At 42.5% G+C, this 17,527-nt stretch overlaps 1 protein-coding gene across 6 annotated transcripts in view; it reads left to right on the top strand.

The window, feature by feature from the left end:
• SOX5 (SRY-box transcription factor 5) overlaps positions 1 to 17,527 on the top strand; it is an 803,583-nt gene that overhangs the window by 744,555 nt on the left and 41,501 nt on the right. For all 6 annotated transcript variants that reach the window (XM_087722779.1, XM_087722777.1, XM_087722781.1 and 3 more), the window contains one exon: positions 4,480 to 4,652. In XM_087722779.1, coding sequence (XP_087578905.1) covers positions 4,480 to 4,652 — 173 coding nt within the window. The remainder of the gene's footprint in view (positions 1 to 4,479; positions 4,653 to 17,527) is intronic.

Here is a 17,527-nt window from a genome sequence, read left to right as displayed (position 1 = left end):
CACCTTAGTGCAGGAGGCTGAGTAAGCCACACCCACCCACACCCAGCAACCAGGCAGAGAACCAGTTGCTAAAATTTTCCAATCCCACCCCTGTGCATGACATGCAAAGTTTGATCAACAGTGGTTAGTCATATTTGTGTTTCTCTTTTTGCATAGTTGTGCGTGTGTGTTTCTGTGTGTGTCTGTGTTCGTTCTATCAATGCAGAAAATGGGTTACTGCCATCACTAAGTGAAGCTTTCTGTGAATGCAACCAGAACATCTGATGCTGATGAGAAAACTGACTGTATGTCTCTGCTTTCCCTCAACTATTATTAAATTGATTGTGGGTAGACAACTCATCAATTAGAAGATGGGGTCTGAATGGATGACCAGTAGACAGTGAGTTCTAGTCCCACTTTAGGCATCAAAGTTACCTGGATGATGTTGGGCCAGTCACTGACTCTCAGCCTGGCTCACACCACAGGGTTGTTGTTGTGGGGAGAATGGGAAGGAGAATATACATACACACACACACACACACACATATACAAGGGGAATACAAGGGGAATAGCACATATGTGCAAGGGGAACTTTTACCTTGGCCTAAAAATCTAATACATAATAAATAAATAAAATAAGTACACTTTTTTCATGTGAGATTGTTCAGTCCCTGGGAATCAATGAAGAGAGTAGACCTATATTAATCTGCTCATCCTTGGTCTATTTTTTTTTTTCATTTTTATTTATTTTAGGAAATTTATATTGCTGCCTATTCGCACATGGCGTCTAAGTAGAACAGAAAACTAGCTTTTCTGGGAACAGGCTAAACTGGCGCATTGCAATCCAAAGGTTTAATTTTGCATTGTTGTCAAAAGAAGGGTAAGCCTGCAAAGAGGAGTAGGATTGCCTGCTTTATCTGCAGATCCCAGGCCAAATGATGATCTTACATCTCATTCTCCTTAAGGCGTAAAAGGATCTGCAAACGGCTTCCTTTTCCTGCACAAAATTGGAAAGTTCTCCCAATCCTCAGTTTCTGTTTCTAAAGCAAGCTAGAACTGCCAGCTCTCTTGCCTTCCAAAACGATTTTTTTAAAAAGCATTTTAGGGGGAAGATTAAAAAAAAAAAAAACACACCACTCCTGCACACATGGTGGCAGCGCTCCAAAGATTCTAGCGGGGTTAGTCTGAACCAATCTGACACCGGTTCCCCTCTCTCTCTCCTCCCTGCCAGGTTTCAGAGCGGTGTGCGAGGAGTCCGTGTTGCGCATTCTTTGGCAAGCGGCGGATCAGATAGAAGGCCCGAGCAATACAACCAGGATGTGTAATCTGACATGATTAGACAAGGCTCTTTAGGAACAGAACATTCATAATTGAGACAAAAGAAAAAAGAGTATTAATAACACTTCCCTAACACGGCAGTTAGCCATTTTATATTTCCTTTCTTTAATCTTGGTGTTTTTCAACAAATCATGGGATTTAATAGCATGTTTTGGCAGATTAGAGGATTTATAGCCCAGATGTTTTTTGTTCTAAAAATGGATTAGGGCGTAAAGTTTGCTGGAATCTATAAAACATGTTGAGGCAAGCCGGTCATTTTCCCTGTGATTAGAGGCAGCCTTCTGTCTTACAGCCCCACCATCTGTTACAATTCACCAATGGATCTGGTTAGATTTAGCCTCATGTCACAAACAGAAGCCTCTTTTCCGGTCAATTTCATATTACAGTTTTTTTTTTTCCAGGGCTTTAAAAAAAAGGGGGAGTAAAAATAGAGAGAGAGAGAGAGAGAGAGAAAAGAAAGGAAGAAGACGTTCTAGTTTTCAAAGGATAAGAAGAAAAAAAACGGAGATTGCGATGGGCAGTCTTCACTTCCAACGCACGTCGCACATAAACCGATCTTGGAGGGTGAGGTTTTTATCCTTAGCGCACACATGCAGAAATGCTCATATATATCTATGGATATAGTCAAGGGGAATGAAACACCCCAAGGGATAGATTTGAAACAAAAGAGCATTTTGAATCAAGCATTTTGTAACAGGTGGAAAGCAAAGCATTTCAGCTCTGGCAAAAACTATAACTCAGCATGTGGGGCCTTGTGGGTGTGGGGGGGGGGAGAGAGAAAGGTGTGAGCGTACAGGTGTGAATTGCATGAAAGGAACATTATGCCAAGCCTTAGCAAACTGAGGATCGAGTTTAAACTCTCTTGGCTCCTTGAATTAACTGAGGCGCACATGGTGTGGGTGGTGAGGACTGCTTTTCACTGGGTGTGTGCACACATGCTCATCTACTAGCTGAGGATCACCACTTCATTAATGTCTGGGAAGATTCTCAGTCCTCCAGATCAGCGGTCACCAACTGATGGTCTGCGAGAAAATTTTGGTGGTCTGCAGAAAAAATATTTGAATTTTTTATATTGCACTCAATCGGGGGCTCTCAAACTACAGCCCCTGGGTCAGATACGTGCAATGAACGTTTGCGTTGTTGCAGAGAGTCTTCCCCTTCAGGGTCTTTTTGTGCGGGTCAGAGGGGGGCAGAAATTCCAACTTGGGGTCTGCTTCAACCTCCTGGTGTGGGGCTTTGGGTGAAGGCTGGAGGAAGCGCCGCTGATGGCGAAGAGCCGGAGGGCCTCGTTCCAGTGGGACTGCATCATGGCCTGGAACTGGCTGGCCATCTCCGCGTGCTGAGCCTCCAGATGCTGGCACCTGGCCCTGCACTCCCGCACGCCTTCTCTCTGCTTGGAAAGCCTATGCTTGTAGTCCTCAGTGAGGTGCTTCTGCTGAACCTCCTTCTCGGTCATATCCAATTTGAACTCAGCTCTTTTGCCAACTCTTTCCCAGGGTGGCTGCTTAGCTTCAACAACTACTCTCTGTTGGGACCCTGAGGAACTCAGGTGGCTGGGAGGGGAGGGGCGAGTAGAAGTGCCCCTTGATGTGAGTGACATTGAGTTGGCCACGCCACCCAGTCACATGACCACCTAGCCACGCCCACCGAGTCAGTCATTAGGCAGATCATATTAGTGATTCGCGGAATTTAAAATTAGGAATTTAGTGGTCCCTTGAGGTCTGAAAGGTTGGTGACCCCTGATCCAGATCACAGTGATCCCAAAGGTGCTTTTTTCAAAAGGGAACTGGACTTCTTGTATTTTTTTCTCTTGAAGACATTTCACTTCTCATCCAAGAAGCTTCTTCAGTTCTGACTGAATGGTGGAGGATGGAAGGATGTATATTCCTAGCAGTCATCTGGTTGTTAGTATTCTTTCTGAGAGCTGTTGAGGCCATTTGGAGGTTTAATTGCACCGCCAGGATCTCTTTAATAGTGTAAATGGGTGTAGAACCTTCTTGGAACTACTTGAATGGACTGTGTTACAAACAGGAGATAGATGGTGAGGTATCCCTCTCCCTCTGTCCACCATTCATTCAGAACTGAAGGAAGCTTCTTGGATGAGAAGCGAAACATCTTCAAGGAAAAACAAAGTCCATTTGCCTTTTGAAAAAGCACCTTCGGGACGACCGCTTCATTAATTAATTTCTGAGGTTTAAGGGAATATTGTCACATATTTTAATCTCATGCTTCCTCTGCTGCACAGACAAAATTAATAAACCTTTCCCCATGCATTCAGGGAAATGTATTTCCAGAATGTATTTTATTTAATTTAGTGCTGTGTCCATGCTGTGTTGAATCTTGCCTTCTTGCTCAAAGGACTTAGAGATAGTTCCCAGCTAATAATCATTTGTTCAACAACCATTTGAAGTTACACACATGCACTTTGCTCACGCACGCATTGCCGGCGCATGTGCCCAGCCTTCCACACATGCACTTTGCTCACGCACGCAACTTCCGCATATGCGCTCGACCTGAAAAACGTGCCTAAATAGGACGGCATAGAACCGGGGCAGGTGGGCAGACCCACCCACGATTTCCACTACCAGTTTGAGCAAACCGATCCGAACCGGCTGAATACCACCTCTGGACTGAATGTGTGCCCAGACCCTGAAATTGCTACCATTGCAGGGACCTCCCCACTCAAGGTCACTTTATCAAAATTCAGGCACATGGCAACCCACCCATACTTGCAAACCACAGGGGTGCTTCAATACCCCCTACTCATCTATCCCTGCCCTTTAAACCACCCCACATGGCATTCCTCCGATGGCGTTAGGTTGAAGTAGAGGACTGGGTCCTTTGGGAGTGGGTGACAAAGAAGTCACGTTGCCCCCCAACAATCGTGATTTTCCGTTTCTGGGAATGAAAGTCCACACGTCTCAAAAGTTGTCAACCTTGAGAAACACGGGAGTAGATAATTCCATCCTTGTTGTACCAATCGGTCATCCGTTCTCTCTTTGGTGTCAATGTTTTCGTGTTAAAATAAATTAAGCAAGGAGATTGACCTCTCGTAATTTTCAGGGCACCCATATCATATACAGCTAGAGAAAACATTTGAATGTTTTGACGATCATCATATTTCTGTTTATGCCCTCTTTTTGCCTTCTCTCTTCTTCCCAGATATCCTCTCCTCCATCACATCATCAGGTTACTTAAATGATCACGATGCTGTTACCAAGGCGATTCAGGAAGCTCGGCAGATGAAAGAACAGCTTCGGCGAGAACAGCAGGTGCTGGATGGAAAGGTTGCGGTTGCAAACAATTTGGGTTTAAACAACTGCAGGACAGATAAGGTGAGTATCCGAGGCCCTCCTTGAGCTCTGGTTGTGATGTTGTGCTCTTCACTCCAAGTTCAGCTTCGACTTTTGAAGTGCGGGGAGGGGAGCGGGGGACGAGAGAACCAAAAAGTTTTCAATAGCTGTAGTTAAATATTATGGTGGTATAATACAATCTTGGTCTTATTGACCTGGAGACAGATTTAAGGATAGCAATTGATGTCTTTCTCTCTGCGTTTCTGGGTCCATGTTGTCTTTTATGCAACTTCTTCTTCCATATCTAGATCAAACTTTAAACTGCCACCCGCTTGGCTTTGTTGTTGGCCAAAAATACCATATTTTTCAGAGTATAAGACGCACCTTTTTCCCTCAAAAAAGAGGCTGAAAATCTGGGTGCATCTTATACACGGAATACAGCATTTTTGGCCTCCTAAAATCTTGCCCCCTTCACCAAATGGCTGTGTATAGCCTTTAGGAGGCTTCCAGTATGATCCTGGGGGCTGGGGAGGGCAGAAATGAGTGGGGAAATGGGCCTTTTTTGCTCATTTTTGGCCCCCACCCCACGTCCCAGGAGCACTCTACAAGCCTCCTAAAGGCTCTGCATGCCTTTTTTTGACAAAAATGGGCCCGTTTTCATCTAAAATGGGCCGTTTTTGGGAGGTCAGCAGAGCGTAAAAACTTTTTTTTAAAAATTGCCTCTTCAAAATCTTGGTGCGTCTTATACTCTGGTGCATCTTATACTCTGAAAAAAATATGTTAAGTCATTATTGGTACATATTTTTGTGGTTATAGCCAACATATCAGCAGATGGGCTGGGTTCTGCATATCTCCACATTCACACAGTTATCAGCTAAGAGCCTCTACTTTAACCAGTGGTGGGATTCGAATAATTTAACAAGCGGTTCTCTCAGGGTCAACTTGGCCATCGTGGGAGGTGTGGCCCATCTCCATCCTCCAGCTGTGCTTCACACGCAGGACCAACCTCCCGCCATGGCCAACCTGATTCTGGGCAAACCAGTTGTTAAATTACCACCACCACCACCCCCCCACACACACACTATCAAAGTGGATCCTGGGCGCTGCATTGCAATGCAGAAACGGGATAACCCTCTTCAGATACCTGAAACGATGATACAGAAAATGAGGTTTTCTGCATTCAGGCGTGCAGGATATAGAAAAATGGATTTAAGATCTACTGATATAAGATACAAAGATAAATCCTAGTGTGCATTTTGACAACAGCAATAGTGCTTAGATTTCTATATCACTTCCCAGTGCTTTACAGCCCTCTCTAAGTGAAACCACAGAGTCAACATATTGCCTCAAAACAATCTAGCTCCTTAATTTACCGACCTCGGAAGGATGGACAACATTTAAGAGTACTTCTTTAAATGCAATGACGTTAAAAATATATATAAAAAGTGATCATTACCACTCTAAGTTGCTTGTGACTTGGAAGGTCGCAACTCACAAAACATAGAATAATGGGGATGGAAGGGACCCTGGAGGTCTTCTAGTCCAACCCTGTGCTCAAGCAGGAGACCCTATACTATTCCAGACAAATGGCTGTCCAATCCCTTCTTAAAACCTTTCCAGTGATGGCGCACCCACAACTCCAGTAGGCAAGTCCTTCCACAACCTGGAGCACTCAGAACTTCCCGAGGCAAGCTCTTTAACTGATTAACGGTTCTCACCGTTAGGAAATTACTCCTTAATTCCAGGTTGCTCCTCTCCTTGATTAGTTTCCACCCATTGCTTCTTGTCCTGCCTTCTGGTGCTTTGGAAATTAGATTGACCTCGCTCTTCTTAATGGAAGGCTGCTATCATGTCACCTCTAGGCTTTCTCTTCATTAGAGTAGACATGCCCAGTTCGTCATGTTTAATTTAAAATCATTTCTCCTGCGAGCTCCCAGTTTAGTTAAATTAATCTGGATTTAGTGTGTTGTATGAAAGCAATGATGAAGTAGCTTGGAAGGGGAGGTGCCTTGAGATATAACAGTTTCCCTACCTGGATATCCAAGGCAGAAATCAAAGAGAAAATACATTTGTTTGTTTGTTTTTCCCTGTCCCTTTCTCCAAAATTCCCCACTGATCAGTTCATCGAAAGAATAACAAGGGGAATTAATGACTGTGTTAATTAGAGCAACACCCGTAGAAACGGTGCTTGGATAGTGCTGATATCATCAATAATCTTAGGAATAAGCGCAGTGGTAGCCGCAGTAGCAGCAGCAATTGTGGTAATAATGAGGCAAGATTACAACTTTACAAATTGCAGGTCTGGAGGGCTTAGACCCTAATATTTAGTTTGCGCGTCCAAGATTAATTGGATGTCTAGGAAACTTAGAAAAGGCCTGGGCCTATTGACTCACCTTCAATTAAACAATCAGGATTATAAACAATATGCAAGTCGCTTTCGTGCCCACCGCATTCCCTGGCAAGAACTATTGAGTAGCCAGCGATGGGAGCTACAATAGTCAGTGTTCTTGGCAATAATCTGCAATACTGTCTATACACTGATAAGCTGGAGTTGTTATTTGAACACAAGAGGCTTTGGGTCAAAGCAGAAATGGTTTACGCTACAGATAACATGTCTAGTTTATACAGTTTAATAGCAGCTGCCAGGTTGGTGTGGGACATCTAAAAGGGAAAATAAGTACCTTTTCTGATTCAGATCTACCCTGATTAATGGCAGTTTCTTCTCGGCTCTAGTTTGAGCCAGAAACCAAAAGCTTACAGGAACAAAGCTAGTTGGGAATGATTTCTGGGAATGTTTTTTTTTCCCAACCAACCTACGGCAGGAAAGGAAACGTTTTCATTCCTTCCCCGCCTGATGCCAATCCTTTTCCCTCTTCCCTTCTGAAACTGCTGTATTTTTCGGAGTATAAGATGCACCTTTTTCCCTCAGAAAAGAGGCTGAAAATCTGGGTGCGTCTTATATGCTGAATACAGCATTTTTTTGCCTCCCGAAACCCCGCCCCCTTCACCAAAATGGCCGTGCATAGCCTTTAGGAGGTGGGGGGGGTCTGGGGAGGGCAGAAATGAGCGAAAAACTGGTCACTTTTTGCTCAATTTTGCAACAAAAAAAAAAACTAGCCTCCAAGAGCACTCTATAAATTGTAATTTGTAATTGTAATTTAATAAATTTATATGCCGTCCAATCCCGCAGGACTCCGGGCGGCTTACAAAACCAAGACTAAAGACTCCTAAAGGCTATGCATGCCCTTTTTTGCGAAAAAAAACAGGCCCGTTTTTGCAAAAAACGGGCCATTTTGGGGAGGTCTTCAGAGTGCAAAAACTTTTTTTAAAAATTTGCCTCTTCAAAACCTTGGTGCGTCTTATACTCCATTGTGTCTTTTACTCTGAAAAATACGGTAAATATTGATAAATATCAGCTTACAACCGTTGAGCTTACAGCTGCACTGAAAAAAGTGACTTACGACCATATTTCAAATTTATAACCATTGCAACCTCTCCATGGTCAGACACTTGGTGATTGACTCATATTTACGACGGTTGCAGTGCAAACGTAATCATTCGATCCCCTTTTGCGAACGTCCGAGCAGCGAAGTCCACGGGAAAGACTCACTTAACACCCGTGTTCCTAATTTAACAACTGCAGTGATTCACTTAACAAGAAAAGTTGTAACACGGGAAAAACTCACTTAGCAACAGAAACGTTGGGCTCAATTGTGGTCGTAAGGCGAGGACTACCTGTATTGCACCATAGCACCAAATTTTCCTTGCCTGGAGTCACGGTGGGACAATGTTCCCGACAGGGGTGGGTTCCGGCGGAGACTACGGTCAGTTCGCTCAGGGACACTCAGGGTACGCACTTGTTGTGTCCTGTGCGCGCATGTGCAGTACAACAAAAATTGCTCTGCACATGCACAGAAGCAAAAAACAAGATGGCGGCACCTTAGAGAAGTAGGCTAACCGGATCAGGGGAGTGGCAGACCTGGGTCACTGCCGGTTCCAGTGACCCAGGCCGCCAAGCTGCTACTGGTTCGGCCGAACCGGGCTGAACTTGCCACTGGTTCACGGGTTGCTTGCAGATTTCTCTTGTCTCTCTCTCTAGTTAACTTTGAGAAGGAGCTTCTGGGCTTAACTGATGCTTGATTGATTCAGCAGGGATCTTCCTAGGTTCTCAGTTCTGATTTGCGCTTTTAATGGCCGGTCTTATCATTCCCAGAGAGATAGACTAATACACAAATCACAGTTCCTTGGCTGGGGAACCAGTGACTGGAGCAGGCATGCTAATTGTAATCAGAAGCAGGCCACGTAATTACTTTCCCTTCTCTTCAATTTCAGAATCCATGTGGTGTGTACAAGTTACAATGCCAGGCTTCTTCCTAGCCCACCTAATTTCAAATCCCCAGTTACTTACGAGACCTCATCAAGCGACCTTGGGCTGGCCATAATTTCTGGCCTAACCTACCTCATGTGGTGATAGTGACACCACAAAGGGGAAATTTTTGTGTGGAAGGAAGTCACGCGAGCGTGATAAAACAAACGTAGAATACGGTTTTAAATATCTTCCGGACGTTTTAATCCTGTAAGGGAGAGTATTTATAGCTCAGAGTTGAACTGTGAGGTCCTTGGTGCTCTCTGAGCTTGGATGTTTTCTTGCAGACGTTTCATTACCCAACTAGGTAATATCATCAGTATAAGATGGGAGTAGGGTTTGCTGTCTTTTTATATACAAGTGGCTTGCCCTGTCAGTATTGGCACCAGTGTTCCTGGTTTCTTGTTTAGGCTATTGTTTAAGTGAGTAGGTGGCTCACTGAGTGGTGGCTCAGTGGCTAAGACGCTGAGCTTGTCAATCAGAAGGTTGGCACTTCAGCGGTTCAAATCCCTAGCGCTGCATAACCGAGTGAGCTCCCATTACTTGTCCCAGCTTCTGCCAACCTAGCAGTTCGATAGCATGTAAATATTCAAGTAGAAAAATAGGGACCACTTTGGTGGGAAGGTAGCAGCGTTCCATGTGCCTTCGGCATTTAGTCATGCCAGCCACATGACCACAGACATGTCTTCAAACAGCATTGGCTCTTCTGTTTTCAAACGGAGATGAGCACTGCCCCCTAGAGTCGGGAATGACTAGCACGCATGTGCGAGGGGAACCTTTACCTTTACCTTGGTAGTTTCTTGGTTCAAGATATTGTTTACTGCCTGGTGTTAATCCTACCTGTGCCTTTTCTGCATTCTGCTGGGTAAGACTGGTTGGGTTTATTATTTATTTATTATTTATTTATTAAAGATTTAGATCTAACCCAATTTCTATAGCAATTGGGCATTTGGTTTTTCATACTGGCCAACTGATCCTCATGAAATGCCAAGTCTGTTTAAATGAAAGTTGATCTAATATTATCAATTGAACTAAAACAATAATAATAATACATGATCTAAGCTGGAGAAGATATGGTCCTTTATTACAGGCAGTCCTCGACTTATGACAGTTTGTGGTTAGTTGTGACAACAGCACTGAAAAAAAGTGACTTATGACTGTTCTTCACACTTACGACCATCGTTGCCTCCCCATGGTCATGTGATCAAAATTCTGACGCTGGGCAACTGACACATAATTATGATGGTTGCAGTGTCCCTGGGTCATATAATCCCCATTTTACGACCTTCTGGCAAGCAAAGTCAGTGAGGAAGCCAGATTCACTTAGCAACCAAGTTACTAACTTAACAGGTGCCATGATTCACTTACGAACTATGGCAAGAAGCAAAATTGGACAAAACTCACTTAGCAACAGAAATTTTGGGCTCAATTGTGGTCATAAGTCGAGGACTACCTGCGTTGAACTGTAGCCATAATCTTCAGTAGACGTTTGCCTACTGAAGATTATGGGCTACAACAGGAAGCAAGGACTGGAGTCCAAGCAGATCCCAATGAAATTATAATTCTCTTCTCTTCTCCACAGTGAGACCAGATCTGTGTGTCTGTATGTTATTTTCCCCTGAGGCTCTTTTGTGAAGTTTCCGAGCGATGGCTTTTTCTGCCCCTTGCTGAGCATGTGAATAGACTTATTGCTGCCACTTTCATAACATTGAAAATGGAGGTCTGTCACCCAGGAACAAAGGAAAATGATCCTGAAAATATTCTAACTGTAAAATGGCAGAGTTGTGTTTTAAGGGTCCAGTTTGTGAGAGACGCAACTGTCGGTATTTTTTAGGTATAACTGGCTCCCATCTTAGATAGATAGATAGATAGATAGATAGATAGATAGATAGATAGATAGATAGATAGATAGATAGATAGATAGATAGATAGATGATAGATAGATGATAGATAGATAGATAGATAGATAGATATAGATAGAAGATAGATAGATAGATAGATAGATAGATAGATAGATAGATAGATAGATAGAAGATAGAGATAGATAGATGATAGATAGATAGATAGATAGATAGATGATAGATAGATAGATAGATGATAGATAGATGATAGATAGATAGATAGATAGATAGATAGAGATAGATAGAGATAGATAGATAGATAGATAGATAGATAGATAGATAGATAGATAGATAGATAGATGATAGACCGTTTCCCTGAAAATAACCCCTCCCCGAATAATAAGCTCAATCGGGTTTTTGAGCTCATGCGCTAAAATAGTCCCTCCCCGAAAATATTGCAACGCAACAGCAGCCATGAGGTGATCATGCTCGCCGCATCCTGCACCTCAGAAATAATAAGACCTCCCAAAAATAAAGCCAAGCTTATTTCAGGGTCAAAAGAAAATAAGAGCCTATCTTATTTTTGGGAAAACATGGTAGGTAGGTAGGTAGATAGGTAGATAGGTAGATAGGTAGATAGGTAGATAGGTAGATAGGTAGATAGGTGATAGATAGATAGATAGATAGATAGATAGATAGATAGATAGATAGATAGATAGATAGATAGATAGATAGATAGATAGGAGAGAGGGGAGAGAGAGAAATAGATAGATTGAACCACGCTACTAACTTAACAATTGCAGTGATTCTGTTAACAACTGTGGCAAGAAAGGTTGTAAAATGGGACAAAACTTAGTTAACAACTATCTTGCTTAGAAATGGAAATTTTGGATTTGATTGTAGTCATAAATCAAGGACTATCTGTATAGCAAATCATTCAGGTGAACAAGGTTCCAAATGCTATGAGAGATCAAAAGTAACTGCAAATCTTTTGTTTCTGATTTTCTCCCCAGGTATAAATTTTGACCATTAGAAGATTATTTCCATCCTTTCCGCTATCTTTTTAGCCACATCTATCCTGGTTTTCCTGCAGATTTGTGTACTTATTTATAAATTCCATTGAACATCTGTTGGAAGATTAGTTCTGCCAAACACTAGAAATAAATTCTTCACTTCTGTTAGCGATATTTTTCTCTTTGATAAAATTGAGGGATTTTGTTTGGATGGTACAGTCTACAACTGGCTAGGTAACCACGTTCAGAGAATCAGCGTTATTGGTTGTAGACATTGAGTTGGAGGCAAAGGTGGTATTCAGCCAGTTCTGACAGGTTCTGGAGAACCAGTAGTGGAAATTTTGAGTAGTTCGGAGAACCGGCAAATAGGCTGGCCCCGCCCCTGCTGCCTCCCAGCTGATCTTTTGTTGCCCTGAACAGGAGAAAGGAGCTGGAAAGCAGGTTAGTGGGGTGGGATGGGAATGGGATTTTGCAGTATCCTTCCCCTGCCACGCCCACAAAGCCACACCACACCCACAAAGCCACACCCATAGAACCGGTGGTAAAACATTTTGAATCCCACCACCGGTTGCATGGTGTATTTGTTATGTCCTTCAGATCGGTCTTAGGGACAGAATTAGTCCACCTTTATATTAAAAACCTGGATAATGGGATGAATGGGCTATTTATCAAGTATGGGGAATTCTGGGAATTGAAGTCCACAAGTCTTAGTAGTCACCAAGGGCTAGTTGAATTTGAATTTGAATTTACTTTATTTGTATGCCGCCCTTTTCCCTGAGGGGACTCAGGGCGGCTCACAATTCAAGGGAGGGGAAAAACAACAAAATTACAAAATATAAAGACATACACAGTTAAAAAACTCAACAATCATACCATTCGGAGTGGGGCTGCAAGTCTTTAGCCCCAGGCCTGTCGGAACAGCCAGGTCTTAAGAGCTATGCGGAAGGCCTGGAAGGTGGTGAGGGTACGAATCTCCACGGGGAGTTCGTTCCAGAGGGTCGGAGCAGTCACATAGAAGGCTCTCCTCCGGGTAGTCGCCAGTCGACATTGGGCGGCTGATGGAATTCGGAGGAGGCCTAGTCTGTGGGATCTTATTGGTCTAGTGGAGGTAATTGGCAGTAGGCGGTCTCTCAAGTACCCAGTTGATGCCTTGTAAATGTTCACAGCTGTGCAAAGCTATATGTTAAAATCAGCAGCATTTCCTGAAACGATCCTGCCCACCTTGCTAAGAAGAAGAAAGGTTGTCCTTGAAGATGTTCTAAATTATTTCCTAAACAATCAAAGGAAATCCTAAGTCAATACAAGTAGTTCTCAACTTGCAACTACAAGTAGGCCCAAGATTTCTGCCGCTAAACGAGAGGGTTGTTAGCTGAGTTTTGCCCAGTGGTGGGATACGACTGGTACGGCCCAGTATGGGTGTACCGATGCCTGCTGGGAGCACCAGGTACCATTCGGGTACGGTGCTCCAGAGGGCCCGCCCACTCTCCTTACCGCTATTTGAGCCGACTGGGGCTTTCCATGCCCACGGAGCGTATGGCGCCCGCGGGATAGCAATAGCAGTTAGCAATAGCAGTTAGACTTATATACCGCTTCATAGGGCTTTCAGCCCTCTCTAAGCGGTTTACAGAGTCAGCATATTGCCCCCAACAATCTGGGTCCTCATTTTACCCACCTCGGAAGGATGGAAGGCTGAGTCAACCTTGAGCCGGTGAGATTTGAACAGCCAAACTGCTGAACTGCAGTCAGCTGAAGTAGCCTGCAGTGCTGCACTCTAACCACTGTGCCACCTCAGCTGCTCTACTGAGCAGCTGGAGTGTCATAGGTGGTACATAAACATGCACCTGCTGTGTGCGGGCTGTGCTCGTTCACGTGGTGGATGCCGGGTCCCGTTGCAGAGTACCGGTTGCAACAGGATCCGGAACCCACCACTGGTTTTGCCCCATTTTACGACCTTCCTTGCCCCCCTTTTTAAAGTGAGTCACTGCAGTTAGTAACACAGTTGTAAAGTGAATCTGGCTTCCCCATTGACTTTACAATACAATACAATAGCAGAGTTGGAAGGGACCTCGGAGGTCTTCTAGTCCAACCCCCTGCCTAGGCAGGAAACCCTATATACCGTTTCAGACAAATGGATATCCAACATCTTCTTAAAGACTTCCAGGGTTGGGGCATTCACAACTTCTGGAGGCAACTTCTATTCCACTGATTAAATAGTTTGACTCCCTCTTCTTTGTGGCAACACCTTTGCTTGTTAGAAAGTCGCAAAAAAGGGATCACATGATCCCGGGACATTGGAACTGTCATAAATATGAGCCAGTTGCCAGGCAGCTGAATTTGGATCCCGGGACCATGGAGGTCATAAGTGTGAAAAATGACCATGAGTCACTTTTTTCAGCACTGTTGTAACTTTGAACAATCACTGAAAGAACGAGGATCTACCTGTAGTTGATAAGGCCCCTTTGGAAAGGGTGAGAGTTCCCTATGGACTCAGGTGAGTCAGCATCTCTTCCATCCCATGGGGGTCCCCATTTTGTCACTCATAACCCTCGTATCTGTGATGTTTCCATATAGTCATCTACCTGTGAGCTGAATTTTGAGAGGAACCCATCGCTGTAGAATAAGTAAAACTTATTGATTTTTCCCAAAAGGATCCCTGGAGATTATACAATAATGAAATAATACAATAGCAGAGTTGGAAGGGACCTTGGAGGTCTTCTAGTCCAACCTCCTGCCTAGGCAGGAAACCTTACACCACTACAGACAAATGGCTATCCAACGTCTTCTTAAAGACTTCCAGTGTTGGGGCATTCACAACTTCTGGAGGCAAGTTGTTCCACTGATTAATTGTTCCAACTGTCATGAAATTCCTCCTCAGTTCTAAGTTTCTTTCTCCTTGATTAGTTTCCACCCATTGTTTCTTGTCTTGTCAGGTGCCTTGGAGAATAGTTTGACTCCCTCTTCTTTGTGGCATCCCCTGAGATATTGGAAGACGGCTATCATGTTTCCCCTAGTCCTTCTTTTCATTAAACTAGACATACCCAGTTCCTGCAACCGTTCTTCATATGTTTTAGCCTCCAGTCCCCTAATCCTCTTTGTTGCTCTTCTCTGCACTCTTTCTAGAGTCTCCACATATTTTCTACATCATGGCAACCAAAACTGGATGCCGTATTCCAAGTGTGGCCTTACCAAGGCATTATAAAGTGGTATTAACACTTCAGATTAAAAAAAAGGATTGCCATAATAAATATCATACCCACTACATAAGATCAATTTTAGAAGTTGTGAGGAAGGGAAGTGCGATGGTGGGGTGGGGGGTGCCACAGAAAAGGAACGACGAGTAAACATTGAGAAGCCGCAGAAAAGCAACACAGAAGCAGTGGCAAAGCCATTATTGCGCGCCGAGAACGTGGCGGGTCAGATGGAAGGCAAAATCGCGGCGAGCACAAAGGAATTTTATATTCAAATATTTAAGCATTCTTGAAAGGCTGCTTGGAGCTGAAATCCCTTTTTTTTTCCTGCTCCCCATGTAGAAATGACTTTAACACTCAGCTAGATGCTAATGCGAAGTGACTCAAGCTATTCCTTGCAAGCATGGCTAAATTGCTGTTATTTGTTAAGCGCATTGCATTTGGCGGTGGATGGAGCAGTTGGTTGTGTTAAGAAAGCATCTGTACGTCTCCCTTTCTCGCTCTCTCTCTTTCTCTCTCTCTGTCTCTCTCCCCCTTCCCGTTGATTTTTATTTTAATCCTCCAAAGCGGAAACCAGTCTACCTATCTCTCCTTTGCTTTGTCCCGTCTCCCCTTCCCCTCCTCCTCCTCCTCCTCCTCCTCCTCCCTCATGCTACTTGGGAATTGTCAAGTGACAACTGGCCAAATCTTTTTGGACAGGGAGCCTTCATCCTGAGTTCTCCGTGCTGGCAAAAAAAACCAAAAAACCCGGGACCTTGTGCCTGGGAACAGGGGAGCCCATTAAAGGGGCTTTGATGCTATGAAAATTCATCTTCGTGAGGCGGGCCAGGCCCCTGAGCAGCCTGCTGTTTAGCTGTGGTTACAGATCAGTCATTCACTTCGCAGGGCAATAATTGTGCTGACGGCTTGTATAGCAGGGGAAGTACATAAAATAATCCAGGGCCCTCCGCTGTGGCACGGCGAGTTAATCTTCTTTAATACAGATCAGCTGTTGTTCTAACACATGACTTTGTGTTGGCCCCGGTGACTCGGTTTTCAGCCTTTTTGATTAAGTAACAGGAGCTATGGCCCTCATCTGGGTTCACTTTAGCCTCTCGTTCTTTGATTGGCAAGGCCCCAGCGCCTCCGCGCCTCCCTTCCATTCCTTCCCCTCCACGGGGAGACGGCTAGCGAGCGCTCTTTTCTGGCAGGAGAGGAGAAAAGCTGAGAGGCAGCTTTTTTTTCCCTCCCCCTCCTAGCAAAAATGCTGAGGGAACTGGATGGGATAAAAAATGAATAGAATTAGAATTAGAATAGAATAAAAACAGAAACAGAAACAAAAATGAATAGAATATGAAGATGATATGAATAGAATGGAATAGAATTAGAATAAGAATAGAATAGAAAATATGGAATAGAATGGAATAGAATATATGGAATAGAATAGAATACAATAGAAAATAGGGAATAGAATAGACTAGAAAGAGAAACAGATGAAAAGAAATGATAATATTTAGAGAAGAGAAAATATGGAATAGAATAGAATAGAAACAGAAACAGAAATGAATAGAATATGAAGCTGATATGAATAGAATAGAATTAGAATAAGAATAGAATTAGAATAAGAATAGAATTAGAATAAGAATAGAATTAGAATAAGAATAGAATTAGAATAAGAATAGAATTAGAATAAGAATAGAATTAGAATAAGAATAGAATTAGAAAATATGGAATAGAATTAGAAAATATGGAATAGAATTAGAAAATATGGAATAGAATAGGATATATGAGAATAGAATAGAAAATATGGAATAGAAAAAGAAACAGATAAAAAGAAATGAATATGAAGAAAATAGAATAGAAAATATGGAATAGAATAAAAAGAATAGAATAGAATAGAAAATATGGAATACAATAGAAACAGAAACAGAAACAGAAATGACTAGAATATATAGAATAGAATAGAAAATATGGAATAGAATCAGAAACAGAAATGACTAGAATATATAGAATAGAATAGAATAGAATAGAATAGAATAGAATAGAATAGATAGAATAGAATAGAACAGAAAATATGGAATGGAATAGAAACAGAAACAGAAATGAATAGAAGATGAAGATGATATGAATAGAATAGAATTAGAATAGAAAATATGGAATAGAATAGAATAAAATAGAATAGAAAAGAAAATATGGAAGACAATAGAATTAGAATAGAATAGAATTAGAATAGAAACAGAGATGAAGAGAATAAGAATAGAATAGAATAGAATAAATAGAATAGAATAGAAAATATGGAATAGAATAGAATAGAATCAGAAACAGAAATGAATAGAATATGAAGATGATATGAATAGAATAGAATTAGAATAGAATAGAAAATATGGAATAGAATAGAAAATAAAATAAAATATGGACTAGAATAGAAATAGAATAGAATTAGAATAGAAACAGAGATGAAGAGAATAATAGAATAGAAATAGAATAGAATTAGAATAGAAACAGAGATGAAGAGAATAATAGAATAGAA

The sequence above is a fragment of the Thamnophis sirtalis genome, unplaced genomic scaffold (genome assembly GCF_051295495.1).
Source record: "Thamnophis sirtalis isolate CommonGarterSnake01/CBP01778 unplaced genomic scaffold, rThaSir2_p1.2 scaffold_9, whole genome shotgun sequence".
Classification (NCBI taxonomy): domain Eukaryota; kingdom Metazoa; phylum Chordata; class Lepidosauria; order Squamata; family Natricidae; genus Thamnophis; species Thamnophis sirtalis.
This window is presented reverse-complemented; position numbering and strand designations above follow the sequence as displayed.